The 21655-nt window shown below is 42.3% G+C and overlaps 1 protein-coding gene across 1 annotated transcript in view; it reads left to right on the plus strand.

Moving 5' to 3' along the window:
• Positions 1 to 891: 891 nt before the first annotated feature.
• Positions 892 to 21655, plus strand: part of LOC124112076 (parathyroid hormone/parathyroid hormone-related peptide receptor-like) — a 201280-nt gene continuing 180516 nt past the window's right edge. The window contains exon 1 of the mRNA XM_048386243.1: positions 892 to 2236. Coding sequence (XP_048242200.1) covers positions 2171 to 2236 — 66 coding nt within the window. The 5' untranslated portion in view covers positions 892 to 2170. The remainder of the gene's footprint in view (positions 2237 to 21655) is intronic.

Genomic DNA, 21655 nt, shown 5'->3' on the forward strand with positions numbered 1-21655 from the left:
CAGACACACAAAGCGAATAAGTCAAGGTATTGACCGGTCAAGCAATCCCCAGTGGCAGATGACCACACAGTGACCAATGTGTATGACGCATGACACTGGGACAAGTTCTTCTCGGAGATGTGTGCTTTTCTATATCTGACGACAGCCTAATCATCGTTCGGAGAATAGTATCAACATTGTGACAGGGGCGTACAGCATCGCACAACACCGTTCTGATGCTAGTGTCAGCATTGTGACAGGGGCGTACAGCATCTCACAACACCGTTCTGATGCTAGTGTCAGCATTGTGACAGGGGCGTACAGCATCGCACAACACCGTTCTGATGCTAGTGTCAGCATTGTGACAGGGGCGTACAGCATCTCACAACACCGTTCTGATGCTAGTGTCAGCATTGTGACAGGGGCGTACAGCATCGCACAACACCGTTCTGATGCTAGTGTCAGCATTGTGACAGGGGCGTACAGCATCTCACAACACCGTTCTGATGCTAGTGTCAGCATTGTGACAGGGGCGTACAGCATCGCACAACACCGTTCTGATGCTAGTGTCAGCATTGTGCAAGGGGAGGACAACATCAAACAAGAAAAGTGCTGAGAATAGTATCAACATCACGCGAGGAACTATAATATCAGTACAGCATCACTACAGCATCAGGATAGTATCAACTGTTTAGAGGATGGGTTCAAAGTCGTACTGTGAATAATATGAACGTATCAATGGTTTGAAAACTGCGTTTCGTTTGTTAGATCAATTCTGTTTTGCGTTCTCGTCAGTGTATATCATCCATGTGCTGAGCAAACGTGAAGTTTCAATACCTTCAAGGAGTTACAAAGCTAACACATATCAACATCAACCAGTGATACGCGACTGTTCTGACCGAAACCCTCACAACCAACTCAAACAGCATATACATTTTTTAGAGTGCATGTAATAACTTTCATACGATTACCGCCCTTGTGTCAAGGAGGAATATTAAGCCTGAAGCAAGAAAAGTCAAGATAACGCTTTGATATGTGGAACAAGTTTGGTTTATTATCTTTTTATGGTTTATCTTTCGCCATATAAAGAGTTACATTAAGGTTGGAGATGAGAGAAATATACTTAATGAATAAATCGAAATTGCTTTGAAGGATTGCACGTTTTTTTCAACATTAGCGAAATGAATCAGATGAGATAGAACAACCTAGAAGAACTTTTAAACGTTATTGCCCTCGACAGAAATACTATCGCTGGAATGTAATGGATTAACTATACATTTCCAGCGGGCTAGGTGACATTTTGTCCATTTCATAAACCCATATAATACAATTGCCCATTATGTTGCCACGACCAAGAAGATGTGAATGTCCTTGTAGTTTGTTGGAGTTTCGTCACGTTAAAACTAACAGAATGCCTCCGAAATAACACCAATTCATCTTTCAAGAATTTGGATAAAAAATATATTGAGTTATGTTTTAATACGAACCTGTGCCCTTGAAATAGTTTGAACGACAGTTATAAATCTAAGAGCACATTGCAAATTGAGGTTTCACCGTTTGCAAGAACTGCCAAAGGGAGGTTATTTTAGGCTGCACTTTCGACGTCAAGAGATGAGATGAGACTAGAAGCAGGGATCATATAGCCACAGCTCTGAAATAAACGCCTAACCCAAAGACAAACTATAATATACACGTAATTCTCTCGGGAGTGTACACCCAACAGACCTTTTAACAACGAGAACCGTTGGATTCATTCTTATTGTTATTACCAACACCATCAATGGAAACGATCCTGGTGAGTCCTCATGCTACCAGTAGAGAGCATGATCAATAGTGTATATGCTCGATCGGAAATGCGTGAAGCAAAATTATTTTGAACACGTGTGTCGGCACAATTCATGGATCTCTTACTGTAAACACGTGGTAAGCTACACACGCCCTCGGCAACGTAGAAGAGAGACAGTGCAATAGCAAAGTGTGTTTGTGTGGATGGTGCCGGTGGGAATATACGACCGGGTACCTTCTGGGTCTGAACAGAAGAAGAATGAGAAATTTACGTCATGTGTTCTGGGCGTCAAGTGCCCATTTGAAGGTGGGAGCTGTGTTTTGACCATACTCATTTGACGCCTCTCGTGGAAATACTAACCAGAGACAACATAAATCACGTGGTAATGAACAAAAGCACAGAGCGATGGCATTTATTTGTTTACTCGTGATGGCGTCATGGACACAAACCATCCTGACTACTGATGCCGAGGTAAGTGCTGTATTTATTAAGTTAATTAGTTGTTTTGCATTATCAGAATGTTGTTTTCTTTTGGGTGTTTACAGATAGATGTGTATGTCGAGGATATCCCAGTGGTCTAAGAGTCCCTTAGTTGTATTTTTACAGTCGTTGATTAGAGTCCCTTATCCGACCTAGTTATTATTCTCGTCGGACTGTCGACACCATACCCTTTCCCGTATCCGACACTTTGGGTCTTAAATGTGTGATGTAACTGAAATTATGTTTAATATTGTGTTTTGCTCAACTCTCTCTCGCTCATCTCCCCAACTATGTCTCTCTCTCTCTCTCCCTCTCGCTCTCTCTCTCTCTCTCTCTCTCTCTCTCTCTCTCGCTCTCTCTCTCACACACACACACACACCATGTTGTACACTTTATGTAAATTCATGTCGATATATATGAGCATCCGTTAGGCTTAACTGATCTGTTACTCAGCATCATGTGAATAGGTCAAGCAGCAATGGTCTGACTGGACAGATGCATTTCTTACGGAACACTCGTGTCAATATTTGTGTTTCATTGTCACAAAGTAAGATTTGTGCACAAACTGTGTCCAATTTCGTAGGTCCGCACTAAAATGTTATCATGCGCTTATGCTCTTATTGGCTAATAATGGACCAATCATTGTCAGATGTTAATAAATACAGTGATTTGTTCGTTTTAACGCAGGTTTCTAAAACGTTTGAAGGATATTGGTTAAAACGGCGTCGTGATAACACATAACGTTCCTCTGTCGACAGATCACGTTAAATGTAGCCCAGGGTTTGTCAATGGAAACGCCAGTGGTTCGTACTTTAGAGGTCTTTAGGTCCGAGGTTCGTACGTCAAGAGGTCCGTACTTCAGTGGTCTGAACGTCCAAGGTACGGACGTCAGAGGTCGAACTTCAGTGGTCTGTACGTCAAGGGTTCGTACGTCAGAGGGTTCTGACAAAAGTAATCATGATTAACAATATTGGCGATTACATGTAATTATTTTGGAATTATGGTATGTCTGAACACAGTAAATAATGGTACCGTCCGGATTAACAAGGTTCCATTGTACCATAACTAGCGACCGCATATAGTTAGTTATGGCAGTTATGGTACAATGGAACCTTGTTAATCCGGACGGCTCCATTACTAGCCGTGTTTAACTGATCATGGTTAATGTTGACGTCCCCAAAAGGATGGTCCGACTAACGAAGTTTTGTCCTCATATAGACTTTTGACTCGAATACGGCAGAGAAACTGCTGGTCTCGCTATAGTGTATAAACTATTGTTTATAAAGAGAAAACGATACAATCTACGCATTTTTTAAAATGTATTCGGAGTTGTATTATTTATGGTACAACGAACAAATGACAATTCTTTGCACCTGTGATGAATAAACAAAACGCAATCAAACACATCCGGGGTCATGGGTGTTATTTTTCACAAAAACAGATGATGAAAGTTTGATTACAAGGCTTCCATAGCACCTCCGTGATTGCATCGATATATTGTGTGACCTCCGCAAGCGTTCTGATAGGTCTCCTGGACACGACACCTCGTCGATGACGTAAGCCTCCTAATGACGTCAATGGGTTTGCGGTCTCAATCCAGCACGTTTCAGCGAAGATCCGGTGAAGAATAGGTCTACAACCCATGCTTGCCGTAAAAGGCGGCTATGCTTGTCGTAAGAGGCGACTAACGGGATCGGGTGGTCAGGTTCGCTGACTTTGTTGAAGCATGTCATCGATCCCAATTGCGTGGATCGATGCTCACGATATCAATCACTGGATTTTCTGGTCCAGACACGATTGTTTGCAGACCGCCGTCATATAGCTGGAATATTGCTTTGTGCAGCGTAAAACAACAAACCAACCAACCGACATTTCAGCTCGTGTACGTTGTACGCCAGGTTTTGACGTTGCCTCATATGTAGCCAAAACTGATCTCAGAGACTTTCTAGCGTTGAGATATCGGGACGTTCTAGCGTTGAGATATCGGGACGTTCTAGCGTTGAGATATCGGGTAGGCGTGACGGCCAGGGCGTCACGGGGACGTTATAAATGTTGAGAAAGCCCTGGATCAATCGAGCAGTTTGGGGCCTTGTCCTGTTGGAATCCCTTATGTCTGTTTTCTGAGAAAGGGAAGGATAACTGGCTATAGAATGACGCCCTTGTTCGGTAGGTGTTAAAATGGGGAGCAGGGCAAAACGGCCTCATGTCAGAACGGTCTCAAAAGGTAAAGGCAAACCTTGCCACAGCAAAAAAAGTCAAAACGGCCATAACCCACCGGCCACCGAAAAGAAATCACGGCCACAACAAAAAAGTCAAAACGGCCACACAGAATATAAAGAAGACAAAATCAACTATTGTGTCAGATTAATTGTATTAAATAGATATATTGTATAACTCTACTGGAGTGAGTGAGTATGGTTTTACGCCGCTTTTAGCAATATTCCAGCAATATCACGGCGGGGGACACCAGAAATGGGCTTCACACATTGTACCCATGTCGGGAATCGAACCCGGGTCTTCGGCGTGACGAGCGAACGCTTTAACCACTAGGCTACCCGGCCGCCCCTTACTCTACTGGAAGATATTACATTGTATTACATATTCTGCTCACATTGGATATACATTTATTATTATCATGGTCATTTTGCCTTTTTTGTTGTGGCTGTTTTGACCTTTGAGTTTTGAGGCCGTTCTGACATGAGGCCGTTCTGACATGAGGCCGTTTTAACTACAACCCTTATAATGTCTACGTGACACTGTCTTCTTTTCACCATAATTCCCGCCCACACCTTGACGCCACGGCCTCCGAAAGGGTGAGTCCTCTTGGATGCATCCTAAAGCCAATCATTCATCTCTCCGTCGATACACCCGCATCCGCATCCTCATCCGTTAAAAACCTGCTCTCGTCACTGTACAGGACCCTTGACCAATCACGACGCTGCCAACGTCGCATTGTTCGAGACTACAGACGTCTAGTTCCCCCATGTTGACGGGCCCATGCCATTCTGACCTGGTGGTTTGTAGGCCCGAATTCCTGGTGCACCTTTCTAGTCCCGTCAAGGGGCACATGGCCCAGTCGTCTAGCGCCCCGCGATTCGCTGTGCAGAGTTGCGTCCCTTGGGCACGCCAGAAACCTATGTTCGAATTCCGGTTCGCCCCGATTATGTTTCTAGGTTTGTCAGCACCATACCCGTGCTCGTTGGTTTCACCGAAGTGGTAAACGTCAGAGACCTGCATCACTTCGGGCTTTCCTCCCACATTGAGCTGACACGCCGTGATATAACTGGAATACTGTTAAAAGCGGCGTTAAACCCAACTCACTCACTCACCCTTGTTCCGTCAACGCGAATGGCGTCACCATCAGGAAGCAGTTAATTTCAGTTTACATAGTGTAAACACAATAGCCCGCGTTATATATGTGACGTCACGTCTTGTAAGAGAATTCCATTTCAAGTTACTGATGACGCGAGACTGCGTATACAAAATATCAGCGAGTTATCGCGCAAGAGCTGTAGGCGTTAACCATGTATTGTCCATTGGCCGACAATCATGCCCCTGAATGACAAGAGCATACCAGCAAGAAATATTTCTGGTGTGGAATCGAATTCAATATTTCACAATGCCAATAAGGGACCAAACCTGATTAATCCGATCACAAATGTCGGTACCTCTTTGTCAACATTGTTTGCCAATGTATCACTATAACGGATGCAATAACAATATTGTTATTTCTCTGACTCCGTTTGATGTGACACTGCACATTGCGACACAGTTATCAGTCAACTCTAATTCATTTGGTGAGCGATGCCCCAAACGGTAGGGCGATATTTGAGCTACAACATATGTGTGATCTGTGCCTTTTTTGAGTATGCCTTTTATTGCCATGAAAACATCAAAGGAGCTTATGCCGGCTATTGGATAACAATCAATAGTTCAGCCCAACAAACATTATGAATTAACAGAGGACAGTTATGGTAATATTTTTAATAATATGGATTAGCATAAACATTATGAATTTGATTGTGTCACGAAACGAATTAACGTAACGCATACTGTGAACTAGAGGAACACAGAATGTGAATTAGCGTCACACAATTATGAATTAGCGTAACACATAAAGAATTGGTAAAACACACATTATGAATTAGCTTGACACACATTATGAATTAGTGTTATACACATTATGTATAAACGTGACGCAGATTATGAATTAGCGTGACACTCATGAATTAATGTAACACACATTATGAATTAGCGTGACACACATTATGAATTCGCGTAATACATATTATGTATTAGCGTGACACACTTATGCATTAGCGCAACACACATGAATTAGCGTGACACACATTATGAATCAATATGTGTTACATTATGAATTAGAGTAACACTTTATTAATCCACATGTTTCACATTATGGATTATATCCGTGGGTTAACATTAGAACTGATCTTCAGCAAGTAATTGGGTAACCCGTCCCACCTCCTACCCCCCCCCCCCCCCCCCCCCCCACCCACCCATCCACCCACACACACACCCCACCCACGCTCCCTTGTGCAGAGATGTGTAGATACATGTTACTTTTTTTCTACTGCCTATTTAATGAGTCAAAAACAACACGATTCTTTGACACGATATTTTACCAACGCTTCAGACATGTGTGTCTCCCTGCTTCCCTGAGCGAGCGTGATACCATGTCCATAAACCCACTTCATTTGCCGTGCCATTCAGTAATGAATGATTTTTGGGTTCGCTGACTTGTTTGATGCATGTCATCGTATCCCAGTTGCGTGGATCGATGCTATGTCAGTCACTGGATTGTCTGGTCCAGACTCGATTATTTACAGATCGCCGTCCTATAGCTGGAATATTGATGAGTGCGGCGTTAAACAACAAAGACACAAACATAAATAATAAACGTCTACGATTTGCGTCACTTTGACATTTCCTTCCACGTTAAGGTTAGGTGTTGTGAAATGGGGTTTAACGTCAAGATTATTACATATATATATAACTTGCCCGTGAAGAGATTACCCCTTTAAATAACATTGTAATACCAGTTTAATAAAACGAGTGAATAGTCCTGGTATCTCAAGAGCGAAAGCGCGTCAGATACCATAACTATTCACGAGTTTCATAAAATTGGTATTACACGGAAGTTCGTTTAGTATTCCACATATATATAGCCACGTGTATAGACGTGTGTATGTGGCTGCTTGTACTAGTCCAGGCTTATATACCATCTCACTGCTAGCCCACTACGATACAATGCCGCAGTCTTTTTGTATCCCCTTAATGCAGAGCGCCAGGTCGGGAACAACATCTACCATCTTTTAACGTCGTTTTACACGTCGCGGCCGGGGGATCGAACCACCGACCATCCTCTGTATCCACTGTCCTCTACACCTCGGAGGCGTTCCCACATTAAGCTGACCAGTGATATAAATAATTTCTATGCAATGCTTCGTTGAGATCAATTCCCTTACTCCGTTATAGTTAATTACAGATGCATCGCCATAACATTTCTGACCCTTAAACGTTGAAATCAAAAGACAGTCATGGCTTTCTCTTAACTGAAAAAAAATGTTTCTTTTCGAAGAATATAACAAACATATTCTTCATCACAAACCACGGTGGCTGAGCTTTTATGTATTTATCTTGACGAAAAGTTTTAATTGTCGATGGCGCCATGCCAGACCTGTCGATGGAGGCGATGTTGATAAATATGTTTTCTCTCTGCCCCTAAAGTATATATACATGTTGATGGAGGTTTGTTATCAAAGGGGAGTGGAATAGGAAAACACTATGAAAACACAACATGTAGAATTCTAGAATGAAATGCGTCAGAGGTTTTGCAGACTCCAGACAACCCAAAGGCCAGAGAGGTGGAACCCTGCTTGAATGATTAAACAAGGTTTTACGAGTTTTCTCACATCAACGCTTAGCTCTTACTCAGATGATGAATAGCAAAACACGCACATTTTTTAAACATTTTTTAGCTACTGAACGCGTTTGGGCGAAACAATCACGTTATCAACTCTAAAAGTTGAAGTTTTATTCCAAATGAAGAAAATAGATTTTGAATAAAAACTTTCTTTTCACGAGGCACATGATCGCGACATTTGACACTCAGGTACGCAGTAATTCAGTGCCATACCATTATTGATTGCTAGGTTGAAAATTACAACTATATGGTTGATAAACTTTAATCAAGAAGCTGCCACCCTCACAAATTGTTTGCACTTCCCATACACAGTATTAAATTTAATAATTCTCTCAGCTTATGAATATACATTTTCGAGCGATAAGGACAGTGGTGGATTGCAGTGCTTTTTATATAATTTTATTATGACAACGAAAACGATAGCTGTCACATTGTTTCAACAGCATACTCAAATTTTTTATATTTATTGTCTGGAAAGTGTGTCATTATGACGATTATGAAACTGAAAGATTTTGCTATTTTAGTGAGTGAGTATCGTTTTACGCCGTTTTTAGCACTCATCAAGCAATATCCCGGCGGGGGACAACAGAAATGGGCTTAACACAACACATTCAAAATTATTGGAACTTCATGGACATTTTTTTAATTTTAATTTGTAATGCATGTTTTCATGGAAAGTTTACAATTATAACATATACTTTACATGAAACTATTGTTTCTGGCATCGGTAAATGTTTTTTGATTTTGCTGTGGTATATATAACCATGCAAGCTTCAGTACCTTGACATATACTTGGGAGCAAAAGAATCTATAGCCCTCAATTAATTATATTATATGTTTGATTTTCAATTTCTTCAGTTAGCGATATTATATCCAATAATGTACTGTACTGTACTTTGTCAGCACTCAAGGAATACTTCGATGTGGTTTTATGTTTTTAATTATAATTTGAATTTAAACTTTTTAAAAAATAATTGAACATCGCATAATACACAACTGCTGATGGGTATCTCGGACATCTCATCTTTGAAAAAAACAAATTTGCTTTTTGCCTTTTTAACTTGGTAGGTTGGAAATTCATTTCTTACCTGTCTTCTTTTCAATCGAAAGTATCTAAAGTTTTATATCCAAAATTTAAATCTACGGGCGCCTTGTCAGTTCCCAAAGAATGGTTGTATTTTTAAATTATAATTTGATTTAAAACTTTTAAAATTCAAAAATCCATTCGCATTATACACAACTTCTGATGGGTGTCTTAGACATCTTATCTTTGAAAATCAATATATTTGCTTTTTTCGGCACAGATTTGTAATATTACAAACACGGTAGGGGTCATGTGGTTGCAAATTCATTCTTACATCAGACTTCTTTGAACTAATTTATTTTTTACACACAATTACCTAGCCATAGATTACTTTTTACAAATTGTTGCAGGAATGAGTGATAGTTAATTAGGCAAATCAAATTAAACAACAGTTTTTTTAAATTTTAAAAAGTTTTAAAATTCCAATTATTGTTTTTAAATAAAAAAATCTCGGTAAACTTTATTTTGCCCTCAGTTAATTATATTCTTACCTTACATTCAAAAAGGTATATCACCTTCTGGGACACCTGTCTATTATTAAAACGTCCAACGTCAATTCTCATTAACACGTTTACGTTAATGCAACGCTTCCTTCTTTAATCTCTCGAGGTATCAAGGGGTATTTTGGTTTAACAAAGATGTCAACATCACTGCTTGAGTGAGAGTGAGTTTGCCGCGTCCCTCTGGGACAACCACAGTTTGGTGTCCTAGCTTTGCTTATACGGCAGATAGAACCTACATTGCCACATCCCAAGGACGTCAGTTTTTTATAGGGACAACTTCTTATTATTTACATAGTCTTGAAATGATTATTATGTTAACCATAATATATTGCCTAAGAGACTTAAGTGTAAGTCTAGTGCGACTCAATATGATTATAAAATGTTCTCATTTTTCACAAAATTAACAACCTCCTCATAAAAAGAAATACGTTGTCGTTTAAATTGCAAATGGCTTTGCGGGTGGCTGGAGCAGAGTTTACAAAGTATCGGCAAGTAAATGAGAAGTTTCCATTGGCCTAATTGATGTCAACTGAATGTGAAAGAAAATACAAAAATGTTGTCTATTTTGATATGTAGAGAAATTCCAATCGTTAACGCCAGAGAAAACAGTTTCGAACATTTGTTGAAATATATACCATAGGGCGTTGTAGGACAAAATAGTGATGAAAGTATGTAAACATCTGTAGCATTATTGACGGTTTTAAGGTATTCCCTATGTGTTAGAATTAATATGATTTTTTCAGTATAATTCTACATATGTGGGGGCACGGGTGGCCCTGTCGTCTAAGGCGCCGCAATTGGCTGTGCAGAGTTGCGTCCCTTGGCACGCCAGAAACCTATGATTGTGGGTTCGATTCCAGGTTCACCCCAATTGTTTCTAGGTTTGTCAGCACCATACCCGTGCCCGTGGGTTTCACCGACGTGGTAAACGCCTGAGACCTGCATCACTTCGGGCTTTCCTCCCACATTAAGTAGACACGCCGTGATATAACTGGAATACTGTTAAAAGCGGTGTTAAACCCAACTCACTCACTCATTCACTCTACATATGTATGTATAGAAGCTTATTTAGTGCGTACAATGGGCTCTTTTGACGTATAGGGGGTGGCCCAGTCGTCTAAGGCACCGCGGTTCGCTGTGCAGTGATGCGTCCCTTGGGCACGCCAGAAACCTATAATTGTGGGTTCGAATCCCGGTTCGCCCCGATTATGTTTCTAGGTTTGTCAGCACCATACCCGTGCTCGTGGGTTTCACCGAAGTGGTAAACGTCTGAGACCTGCATCACTTCGGGCTTTCCTCCCACATTAAGCTGACACGCCGCGATATAACTGAAATACTGTTAAAAGCGGTGTTAAACCCAACTCACTCAGTCACTCCTTCGGTAACGAGCTAACTATGTTCTCAGCTATATCATAAGTGATGCCTACAGTACTGGGAATGTGACGTCTAGAGAGTCGTCGATCATCCATATTATGTATATCATGAACATACTCCTTAGTGGTGACAGTTGAAGGTCTTCCTCACCTTAGATCATCTCAGAAGCTCTCTTACCCTCTTGAACTCAGCTGCCCATCGCTTAACAGGCGCCAAGGAAGGAGCATCATCCTCTAAAGTTTGCCACTTCAGACTTACAAAGTCTTGGTGACAGCGGGGTAGCCAATTTTCATTAAGAGGTGAGGTGAAATTGGGTTTAACACCGCGTCCAAGATTTTTGCACTTATAGAGCGACGTGCATGCACGTGTCTGTGTGTGTGGCTGCTTGTACTAGTCCGGACTGATGCCGATTTATAGTGCTAGCCCACTGAGATACCATGCCGCAGTTTAACATGAATACCCCACTCAGACACAGTATACCGACTCCGAGCCGACCAGTCCGTGTTTTAACCCCTTAATGCCGAGCGCCAGACAGGGTATCAACAAGTACCATCTTTTAACGTCTTTTGGTATGACGCGAATAGTCATAAGGTGCTTCGCTTGCAGAAATATGCTGCCTTATTATGTATTTGGTTAAAATGCAGGCTGTAAGCATGAAATTGTTGTACTTAAGACATGCAACGTTTAGAGTGTATTATAAATACTTTCGTGTTAGTCTCCGAACTTTTCAGTCACCCCTCGTACCTCTTACTAGTGGCCTTCTGTGTTTATATCGGCATAGCACACAGTCTCACCCAGAGTCGCTATCGTAGTGTATGTATGTGTTGGCGATACCGTTATGAAATGCCCTAATCCCACAATCTCTACACCATAAGCAACAAGGAAGCAAGTGAAGGTTCTTGTGCAAATATACACGTGGCTTATCGATATTTTCCCAGTTGCCGCAACTGATCACAGGGGAGAGGTCCACACCTATCACATATCGCCAGCATACCTGCCTGGTGTACCGTACACGTCTAGACGAGAGACAGGGTCACCGGCTCTTTATGCGAATAGGCTGGAGATGGCTTGTAAACAGATGAAGATACAATGCATATAGTGTGTGATGGTGTCAGGCGTGTTTGGGGGTCTTGGTAGTGGTCTTTGGGGGTCTAGGTAGAGGTCTTTGAGGGTCTAGGTAGTGGTTTTTGAGGGTCTAGGTAGTGGTATGAGGGTCTAGGTAGTGGTCTTTGAGGGTCTAGGTAGAGGTCTTTGGGGTCTAGGTAGAGGTCTTTGGGGTCTAGGTAGTGGTCTTTGGGGGTCTAGGTAGTGGTCTTTGGGGGTCTAGGTAGAGGTCTTTGAGGGTCTAGGTAGTGGTCTTTGGGGGTCTATGTAGTGGTCTTTGGGGGTCTAGGTAGAGGTCTTGGGGGTCTAGGTAGAGGTCTTTGGGGTCTAGGTAGTGGTCTATGAGGGTCTAGGTAGTGGTCTTTGAGGGTCTAGATAGTGGTCTTTGGGGGTCTAGGTAGTGGTCTTTGGGGTCTAGGTAGTGGTCTTTGAGGGTCTAGGTAGTGGTCTTTGGGGGTCTAGGTAGTGGTCTTTTGGGACCTGAGTAGATGGCTGGATAGAGGACTGAAGGGGGTCTGGGTTGAGGTCTGAGGGGGTCTTGGTTGAGGTTTTGGGAAGTGTCCTGAGGGGAGGAGTCTGGGTAGAGGTCTGAGGGGGGTTAGGGGCGTAGAGGTCTGAAGGGGGGCCTGTAGTGGTCTAGGCAGTGGTCTGGGTTGAGGTCACTGTTAGCTTCGGGTTGAGGAGCAGCAAGGAATGGCGGCATATAAAGAACGTGTTATTTATTAATTAATTTAATTATTAAACTTTATCGTTCGGTGACATCAGCAAAGTCTCTACAGCGGGTTTAAGAGGAAATATCGGGATCGTTTGACAACATATGACTTAACCATCATTGCGTCCTCTATTTTGAAGTGAAGTCTGGGCTGTAGGGGGGTGATTTAACTGTACAGTCCAGACTTCGCCCCCAGTGACTATTTCCTGTTCTAGCAAATGAAATCTGCCCTACGTGGAAGACGCTTCCAGGATGACGAGGACATAAAGGCTGCCACAGAGGCGTGGTTAGAGGGCCAATCTGCGGATTTCTATAAAAGTGGTATTAACAGTTTGAAGGACAAATGGAATAAGTGTTTTGAGGTGAATGGAGATTATATTGAAAAATAAAAGTGCAAAAAATATTCTGTGACTTGGTCAAATATTGAAGTTGCAAAACATATTGAACGCTCCTCGTATCACAGGGTTTGTGTTTTCGTTACAAAAAAAGCAAAGGCAGAGAAATCAAGCATCCCCATAAAGATAGTTATGAACTTATCAAACTAATACTGACGCCAAGTGAATTAAAAACAAACCCCAATTAAATTCGTCCTCCCAGAAAATATTTATTTTATTATCTATCAAAAGATTTGTTTCAGTAATAAAACTCAAAACACTGATAAATCATGAACAAATTCGTCACAGTGACAACGATAGGCACACATCGGCCACGTTAGTTAACACAAGATTACTAAAATACAATAATATGTATGTAACGATAATCCAAAAATATAGCCAGAATACATCAACAGCACGTTTAAAGGTCGGACGTCAAGACAACAAGTCTTGAGTTTCATATCAGTCCGAAAACATTAAATATCCTCTTGGCGCTAAAAGCGACTTAACCCTTTCTACATTCATAAGCAATATCTCCAGAAAGCAGAGTCGATTGTACGATTCCGACTACATCATGAGCATTTGTGTATGAATCATTATCAAATAGTGATGATACCAGATGTTCGCGAAGGGATGAAGAAAGGATCCATTGGCACTTAATATTAATAATAAGAGGAAATAGAAATTGATTTTTTTAATCTGATGAATTCCGGTTCTCAGGAGCTCAATGTCATACCTCGAAACGAATAACATGCTACCCGATCCAGTGACACTATCAGATAGCGTATCTCTTGAAAAGAAGCAGCATGCATCTGCAACTTCACTGTTGGATGCGGGTCGAGGATCAGCAGGAATGACGGCATGTCAGAATGTAATCATTATGTATCTTTATTGTTCGTGAGGTGAGATGCGCAAACCATTTGCAACGGGTTTCAAAGGAAATTACGGATTTTTTGGCAGACTATCTGTAAGGGAGGAGGATTTATTGTGATATAACATGTTTCAAGTGTTACGTACAACGTCTGCGGTGACAAGCTTGTCTGCATTATGATGATTGATATAAAACAATAAATGTTGCCATGATAGCAAACAGAACTTTTATTGCAGTGATTTCTTTTTGTTTTATGATGGGTTCCTACCTTGCAGGGTGGCCCAGTGGGAACGTGCGGTCTTCGGTGGCTCGTTGGTTCGATTCCCGTATTCACTTTGGTTTTGATCCTTGGTTTGTCTGCACCACTCTAATGCTCGTTTGAATTACCAACGTCAACAGTCCTCCCATTCAATGTGATATAACTGAAATACTGTCGTGAAACCTAACAACGCGGTTGCGTAGCCTTGTGATTAATACGTTCGCTCGTCATTCCGAAGACCCGGGTTCGATTCCCCACGTGGGCACAAGCCCTGGTGATTTCTGGTGTCCCCCGCAGTGATATTGCTGGAATATTTCTAAAAGCCGCGTAAAAACCATACCCACTCACTTTGATGGATATGGAAAGTGTTTTGTCGATTGCATTTACAAATTAGGCTTAAAAAACGAAAACCTTTGGCTGAAAGAGAGTGAGAGTGGTTTAGAGTGACAGAGAGGTATAGAGGTTGAGAATAAAAAAAGGTATTGATAGCGAGAGTGAGAGAGAGACTCCGAGCACGACGGATGGAGAGGGGGAGAGAGAAAAAAGAGAAGTGAGGTGAAATTGGGTTGAACGTCGCGTCAAGGATATACATCAATCACTCAATCATCGGCCCAAACAAACACCCGCCCACTCTTTCACATGAATACATGTATGTTTCCATTGCATTGACACGATTAAATTGATCTGTGAAAGTCGTGTTTGTATCGGACCAATTATGAATTTCTTCGTGTAAACGTGACGGGAGAGTGGGCGGTTTGGCAGTACATATGTAGGCACAGTATTCAACTTGAGGGTAATAACACCGTGTTTACTATAAACCAAGGAAACCACACCACGTAGTGTCTACAATACAGAGTCTGTACCAGCGTTCATCGCCCAGACTTCAATGGCGACTTAGCGTCTGTCCTTTGGAAATGTTGTTGCCGCTGAATGCCGAATGTGTAACAGACGCCATCAAATATAGAGATATGGTATACAGTCGTGAGCTGTTTCCCATTTGTAACCTCCAAAATGTAGTAAGTAAATAAAGTTATGAAACACCAATCTGAGTACGTGATTTCAGGAATGTCTTGGTATGTGTGTGATAGTGTTATTGCTTCATCAGTCATCAGGTCAGTCCACAGCCCAATAGAACAGATGCAGTAGTGGTATCGAAAGTTATACGTAGTGCGATCGTTCGAGCGCTGGTCACAAAGTTCTAAGCCAAACAAACAAAACCAACAACTGTGAAAGTGTTTTTAACTCATATCGACAGAGAAGCTTTTCAAATCCAGTCAGGAAGAAGCTTTCTGAAGCCACCCTGAAAAACTCATTCACGGCAGCTTTGAGGTCATCGTTGTCATCATAGCGCATTCCACGAAGATTTCATTTTCGAAAACAGGAGGAAATCACTCGGTGCCAGGTCTGGCGAGTATGGAGGATGAGGAAGCTCCTCGAACCCACATTGTCTCACAGCAGCCTTTGCAAGTCCAGGGTGTGTGAAGAGGCATTGTCATGAAGTAGTACAACTCCAGCAGTCAGCATTCCTCGCCGCTTTTCTTTGACAGAATCTCTCAGGCGATGAAGCAAATCAGCATTGTAGGCACCGGTAATCGTCCTTTGACTTTCTAAGTCACACCCTTGCATCCAATAATATAGTTGCGATAACTAGATCCGTGGCTCAGACCTGTGTCTTACTCAAGTTCAGCAAGGGCAATACGCCAATCTGACAGTATAAGTTTTTCTATCACCTTGATTGAATCTTCATTGATGGAAGTTGAGGGACCCCCAGACCTTGGGTTATCATCAAGGCTTGTTCTCCACGCCGTCAAAATAGCTGCCCAACATTTAACAGTAGAATACTACTAGCATTTATCCGCATACACTTGTGACATGCGGTCATGAATATCTTAGGGAGAACCATTCTCTGAAGTTAAAAACTATATGACTGCTCGGTACTCGATCTTTTCCCTGTCCAATATGTGTGTATACATATATACACTTCCACTAAGAATCATTTGTTAATCCGTTCCACTTGGCGAAGCAATACATTTCAACGTAGACCCCGAAATCTTCTGATTGACACTGACCTCGAAAATAGACTCGTCACATGATCAGTATTGACCTGTCACGTGATGGATATTGACACATTACAGATCCCGGGTATTTGGTATTTGTCAGAGCAGATCCTGGGTTATCGTCATGGCTGACCCCGCGTATTTGCCACGTCAGACCATGGGTATTTGTTTCAGCAGCACCTAGGCACGCGTACGGTGAAATCAGAAACCAGGAAACACGATGTGCCCTGCGATACCTGCGATACCCAGCACCAATTTAAAACACACAAGTCGTCGCAATGCATTTTCCTCAACGTTACTCATTGTTACTCCTTACAGTGTTTTGGCAAGTGAGATTTAATGGGTACGACTGCTTTTAACTTTGAATTCGCTTAACGTCGATGTAAAAGGTTTACCCCAGTCTAAGATAATTGCCTTGGCTTGTGTACTACAAAATATAATTATTATTAGGTCCCTGAAGTAGAACACGTGTCATTAGCTTGATAACGGTGTTAGAACCTACACCGAAACGTCACTCCTAATTGTAATAAGAAGTTGTTCATCCATATATCTTATCCTAACTACGTGTCTGAAGGGTAAACATCCAAACACTGCTTCGTATCCAGTAGATAAAGAACAGTAAGACTGAATCCCGCTGGAACCATGAGCATCCCAGGTGGTGTACATCCTCTGCAAGAATCTAAATCTGAATATGAAAAATACCCCCACGCCTAAAATAAATTGACTTATTTCTTCCCATAACTATTGCAAGCATTCCAGTTATGAAATGTTTAAATAATCGCAAGGTTCATGTTAAACGTTTTCAGTGAGCAATGATTTTCGGCTTGTTTGCTTAAGCTACAGCGCCCGGATCCAAATTAAAAATAACAGGTTTCGAATTTAGGGTGAGACGACTTCAAATTTCAAAACAGAGTATGTTTTATCTCTTAATTCCCACAGCCTGTTCCGTTTGCCACCCGATGTTATGTAGACAGCGGGAAAAGCCGAGTGGACCCGATTGGATTGCTCCGATTTAACGATAGAGTTAACTTCCCTTGTCACATCTATGCCAGTTTTCAGCCTACAGTGAGTGAGTGAGTATGGTTTTACGCCGCTTTTAGCAATATTCCAGCAATATCAAGGCGGGGAACACCAGAAATGGGCTTTAAACATTGTACCCATGTCGGGAATCGAACCCGGGTCTTCGGCGTGACGAGCGAACGCTTTAACCACTAGGCTACCCGACCGCCCCTTCAGCCCACAGAGAAATAGAACCTGGCCTCCTGGAAGAAATGTTCTGAAACGATCGTCGTCAGGAAAGAGACCTTCGCTTTCGGATGAAATGGTCATTTTAATGTGATTTCAATGTTAATACAGGGGCGGTGGTGTAGCCTAGTGATGAAAGCGTTCGCTCGTCACGCCGAAGACCCGGGTTCGATTCCCCACAGGGGTATAATGTGTGAAGCCCATTTCTGGTGCTCCCCGTCGTGATATTGCTGGAATATTGCTAAAAGCGGTGTATACCTCACTCGCTCACTCACTCACTCACTCACTCACTCACTCACTTACTCACTCACTCATTATTAATACTGATCAAAGAAGAGAACAGTATTGAAACGATTTACCATTGTCGATTTACCATTGTCATCAAGAACCTACGGTTCAATGTGAGACTGACCCACACAGCACCATATGAAATAGCGTCATCCTGCCTCACAGATCCCTGCCAAACATCTGTCTACCTCTCTCATCATCTAGCCTTTGCCAAGATATTCCTATCTAGACAATTACTTTTGAAATAATCGTTAAAGTCTATATTCCTACCATTCACCAAAACAAATAAGCCCCACACGCCGTGTTTGTGTAGTGCCAGTTTCCATGATAAAATTCAACACGGAACCTCATCTCTTACCCGACGACGGAACCTCATCTCTTACCCGTCGACGGAATCTCATCTCTTACCCCAACTCCCAATCAGCTCATCAGCGAGTTGTTTTCAACCCTTTGTTATACTTGTATCTCAGATGTGTCATTAACATACTATTTAAGGAACGTATCACAGACATAATACAGATGGTCCAGCTGGCATAGTGGTTAAAGTGGTAGCCTGTCAAGCCGCGGACCGGGCTCGACGCCCTGCGTCCGCATACCCGTGGAGATTCTGGGTAGGCTTGTCGTAAGAGGCGACTAAATGGATCGGATGGTCAAGCTACATGTAGGTGATTGCGTGATCGAAGCTCATGATGTAAATTGCTGGACTGTCTTGTCCAGACTCGACTATTTACAGACCGTCGTAATACAGCTGAAATTATAAACCAACAAACCGTGTGTCCAAGGCCAAATATGATCTTAAACCTCACTCAATCACCGAGCGTAAATGAAATATTTATTAAACGAACATCAAACGCCCTTCCTGGTGCACACCCTACCTATAATGTAAAAATGTTGACCAAACATGAGGTGTGTGTGGCTCCTTATAATTCTATTATAAATATATGTGTGTGTGTGTTTGTGTGTGGTTTTTTGTGTGTGTGTGTTGTTGTTTTTTTTGCGTGTGTGTGTGTGTGTGTGTGTGTGTGTGTGTGTGTGTGTGTGTGTGTGTGTGTGTGTGTGTGTGTGTGTGCGTGTGTGTGCGTGTGTGTATATATATATACTCTTCCAAAAAAGAAACTTGACCTAGATGTAAAACCACTTTTTGCCAAATATCTAAAATAATTACATTAAATGAGAACCAAATAAGTCAAACAGAAAGATGATGTGTCTATAATTCGCGGGAACACATGCAAAGCACATAAACGTAGCGTTTGGGGATCAATTTTACAGCTTCATCCAAACGCAACCGCAGGCCCCCCTGCTGAATGGGTATAAAAATCCACATCAACGGCTGTTCATACAGTTCTTATAACGGCAGTAGAGGCGGTGACAGAATGCGAAGACTGAATGCAGCTCAACGGAACAACGCCATTGGGAGATTACAAGCTGGATCAAGTCAGCAAGGAGTGGCCAGGCACTTTGGCGTATCCAGACAGACAGTTTCCGCACTGTGGACCCGATATCAAGAACACCAACAGAGTTGACGACAGACCAAGGTCAGGAAGACCAAGGGTGACAACCCAAGCACAAGATCGATACATCCGGCTCCGACACCTCCGAGACCGCACTACCACAGCCATGTCTACAACCACACAGATCCCTGGGGTACGCAGAATATCAGATCAAACGGTACGCAACAGACTGAGGGAGGCTGGACTTTTTGCACGAAGACCTGTTCGACGTCATGTATTGAACCCACGTCATCTGGCGGACCGTCTGCTTTGGTGCCAACAGAGGGTTAGATGGGCACGTGCAAGGTGGAGAAATGTACTGTTTACTGACGAGTCCCGTTTCCTACTCACACGTGCTAATGGGCGCGCACGTGTCTACAGACGTCGGGGTGAACGTTACGCCCCCAACTGTGTGCAGCAGGTTGTCCTATTTGGCGGCGGGAGTGTCATGGTATGGGCCGGAATTCATCACGGTGGTAGGACGCCTCTCGTGCATGTGGCAGGTGCATTGACAGGTGTGCGTTACAGAGACTTGATCCTACATCCTTACGTTCTTCCTCACGTCAAAGTTCATGGCGGACAGTTCCAGCAGGACAACGCTCGACCGCATATTGCACGTGTTTATCAGGACTTCTTACAGCACAACAACATCCAGACTTTACCTTGGCCAGCCCGGTTCCCGATTGAGCATCTGTGGGACGAGTTGGATCGACGCGTTCGCAGAAGGAATCCACCGCTCCAAACACTTCCGGCGCTTCTTGATGCACTTCAGCATGAATGGCAGCACATCCAACAGCGTGTTATTGACTTGATTGCATCTATGGGTCGTCGGTGTCACGCGGTGATTGATGCACGTGGTGGGCACAACCGATACTGACATGTTCTGTAACCCTGTGACATTAACTGTATCGTGTACGTGTGTCTGTCCAGGTGATACGATTAATGTTTTGAACATTGTGTACATTGATCTTCAAACAGTGTTTCAATTATGGTTTCTGTGTCCTATTTTGAAACAATCGCATTATATTACATTTTGAAAGTCAGTGTCAAGTTTCTTTTTTTAAAGAGTATATATATCCACTGAGATACCATGCCGCAGCTAAACATTGATAATCCTTTCAGTCAGTCTAGCCGACCAAGTAGTCCTTGTTTCATCCCTTAATGCCGAACGCCAGGCAGGGTAACAACTACAATCTTTTAACGTCTTTTAACCAAGGATCGAGACCCCCTATCTTCCGCTTTCCAGACAGATGCTCTATCATCTAGACCAAGGAGGTGGTCATGACTAAAGCACTATCTTGAAGATTCACACCACTAATACCGCTTTGATTAACGAAACCACATGGTATGGAGATACCATGTATGTGGATCCTAGGCTGCACGTGGTGCATGTATCTGTTTCTGCTTACAACAGATGTAAATAAGAACAACAAAACCCTTTCCATAATCATAAGAAATCTCTACCGAAAGCAGGGTCCGTTGTACGATTCTGAATAAATACTCGTATTACACACAATCTGGCTTAATAATACAATGCAGGTGCTTCTGGCTAGAGAGCTGCTTCTTGTTAAGTTCACAAGGCATGATAATCGTGTTGTCTTGATGCACTGATTACACGCAAACAGTCGGAATGTTTTCAGATTGCATTTGATTAAATTCTTAGCAACAGCAGCACGCGCCCATTGATCTTATTATCTGTATTAATGGCACGTGTTTGATATGTAGACGGTGACATTATATAATTCCAGCTGACATATACTCTAAGGTGAACATTGTTAATGTTAGTTTAAAGTCGACGCGTCATTGCACACTACGCCAAAATATGACTTTCCATGTTAACATTATAAAAGACAAATGTTATGAGTAATTGTCCGTAGCACTCTCTCGCTTCGTGAGCTCTCACAGATGTGAAACAGACATGAATAACACCGGAATGCTATGACGTCATGATACAAAGGATGACATGACGTCATATTTGTCCATAACAACTGATCGCCTCTGGTTAGCAAAATGTGAAAAAGAATAAAATCGTTTTTCTTATCAATATCGATCAAACTGAAACTACAGTTAGTGTGTCCATTTGTGATTGAGGAAACAAAAGTATT

Source organism: Haliotis rufescens, unplaced genomic scaffold (assembly GCF_023055435.1).
Source record: "Haliotis rufescens isolate VD_foot unplaced genomic scaffold, xgHalRufe1.0.p SCAF_10, whole genome shotgun sequence".
Lineage (NCBI taxonomy): Eukaryota > Metazoa > Mollusca > Gastropoda > Lepetellida > Haliotidae > Haliotis > Haliotis rufescens.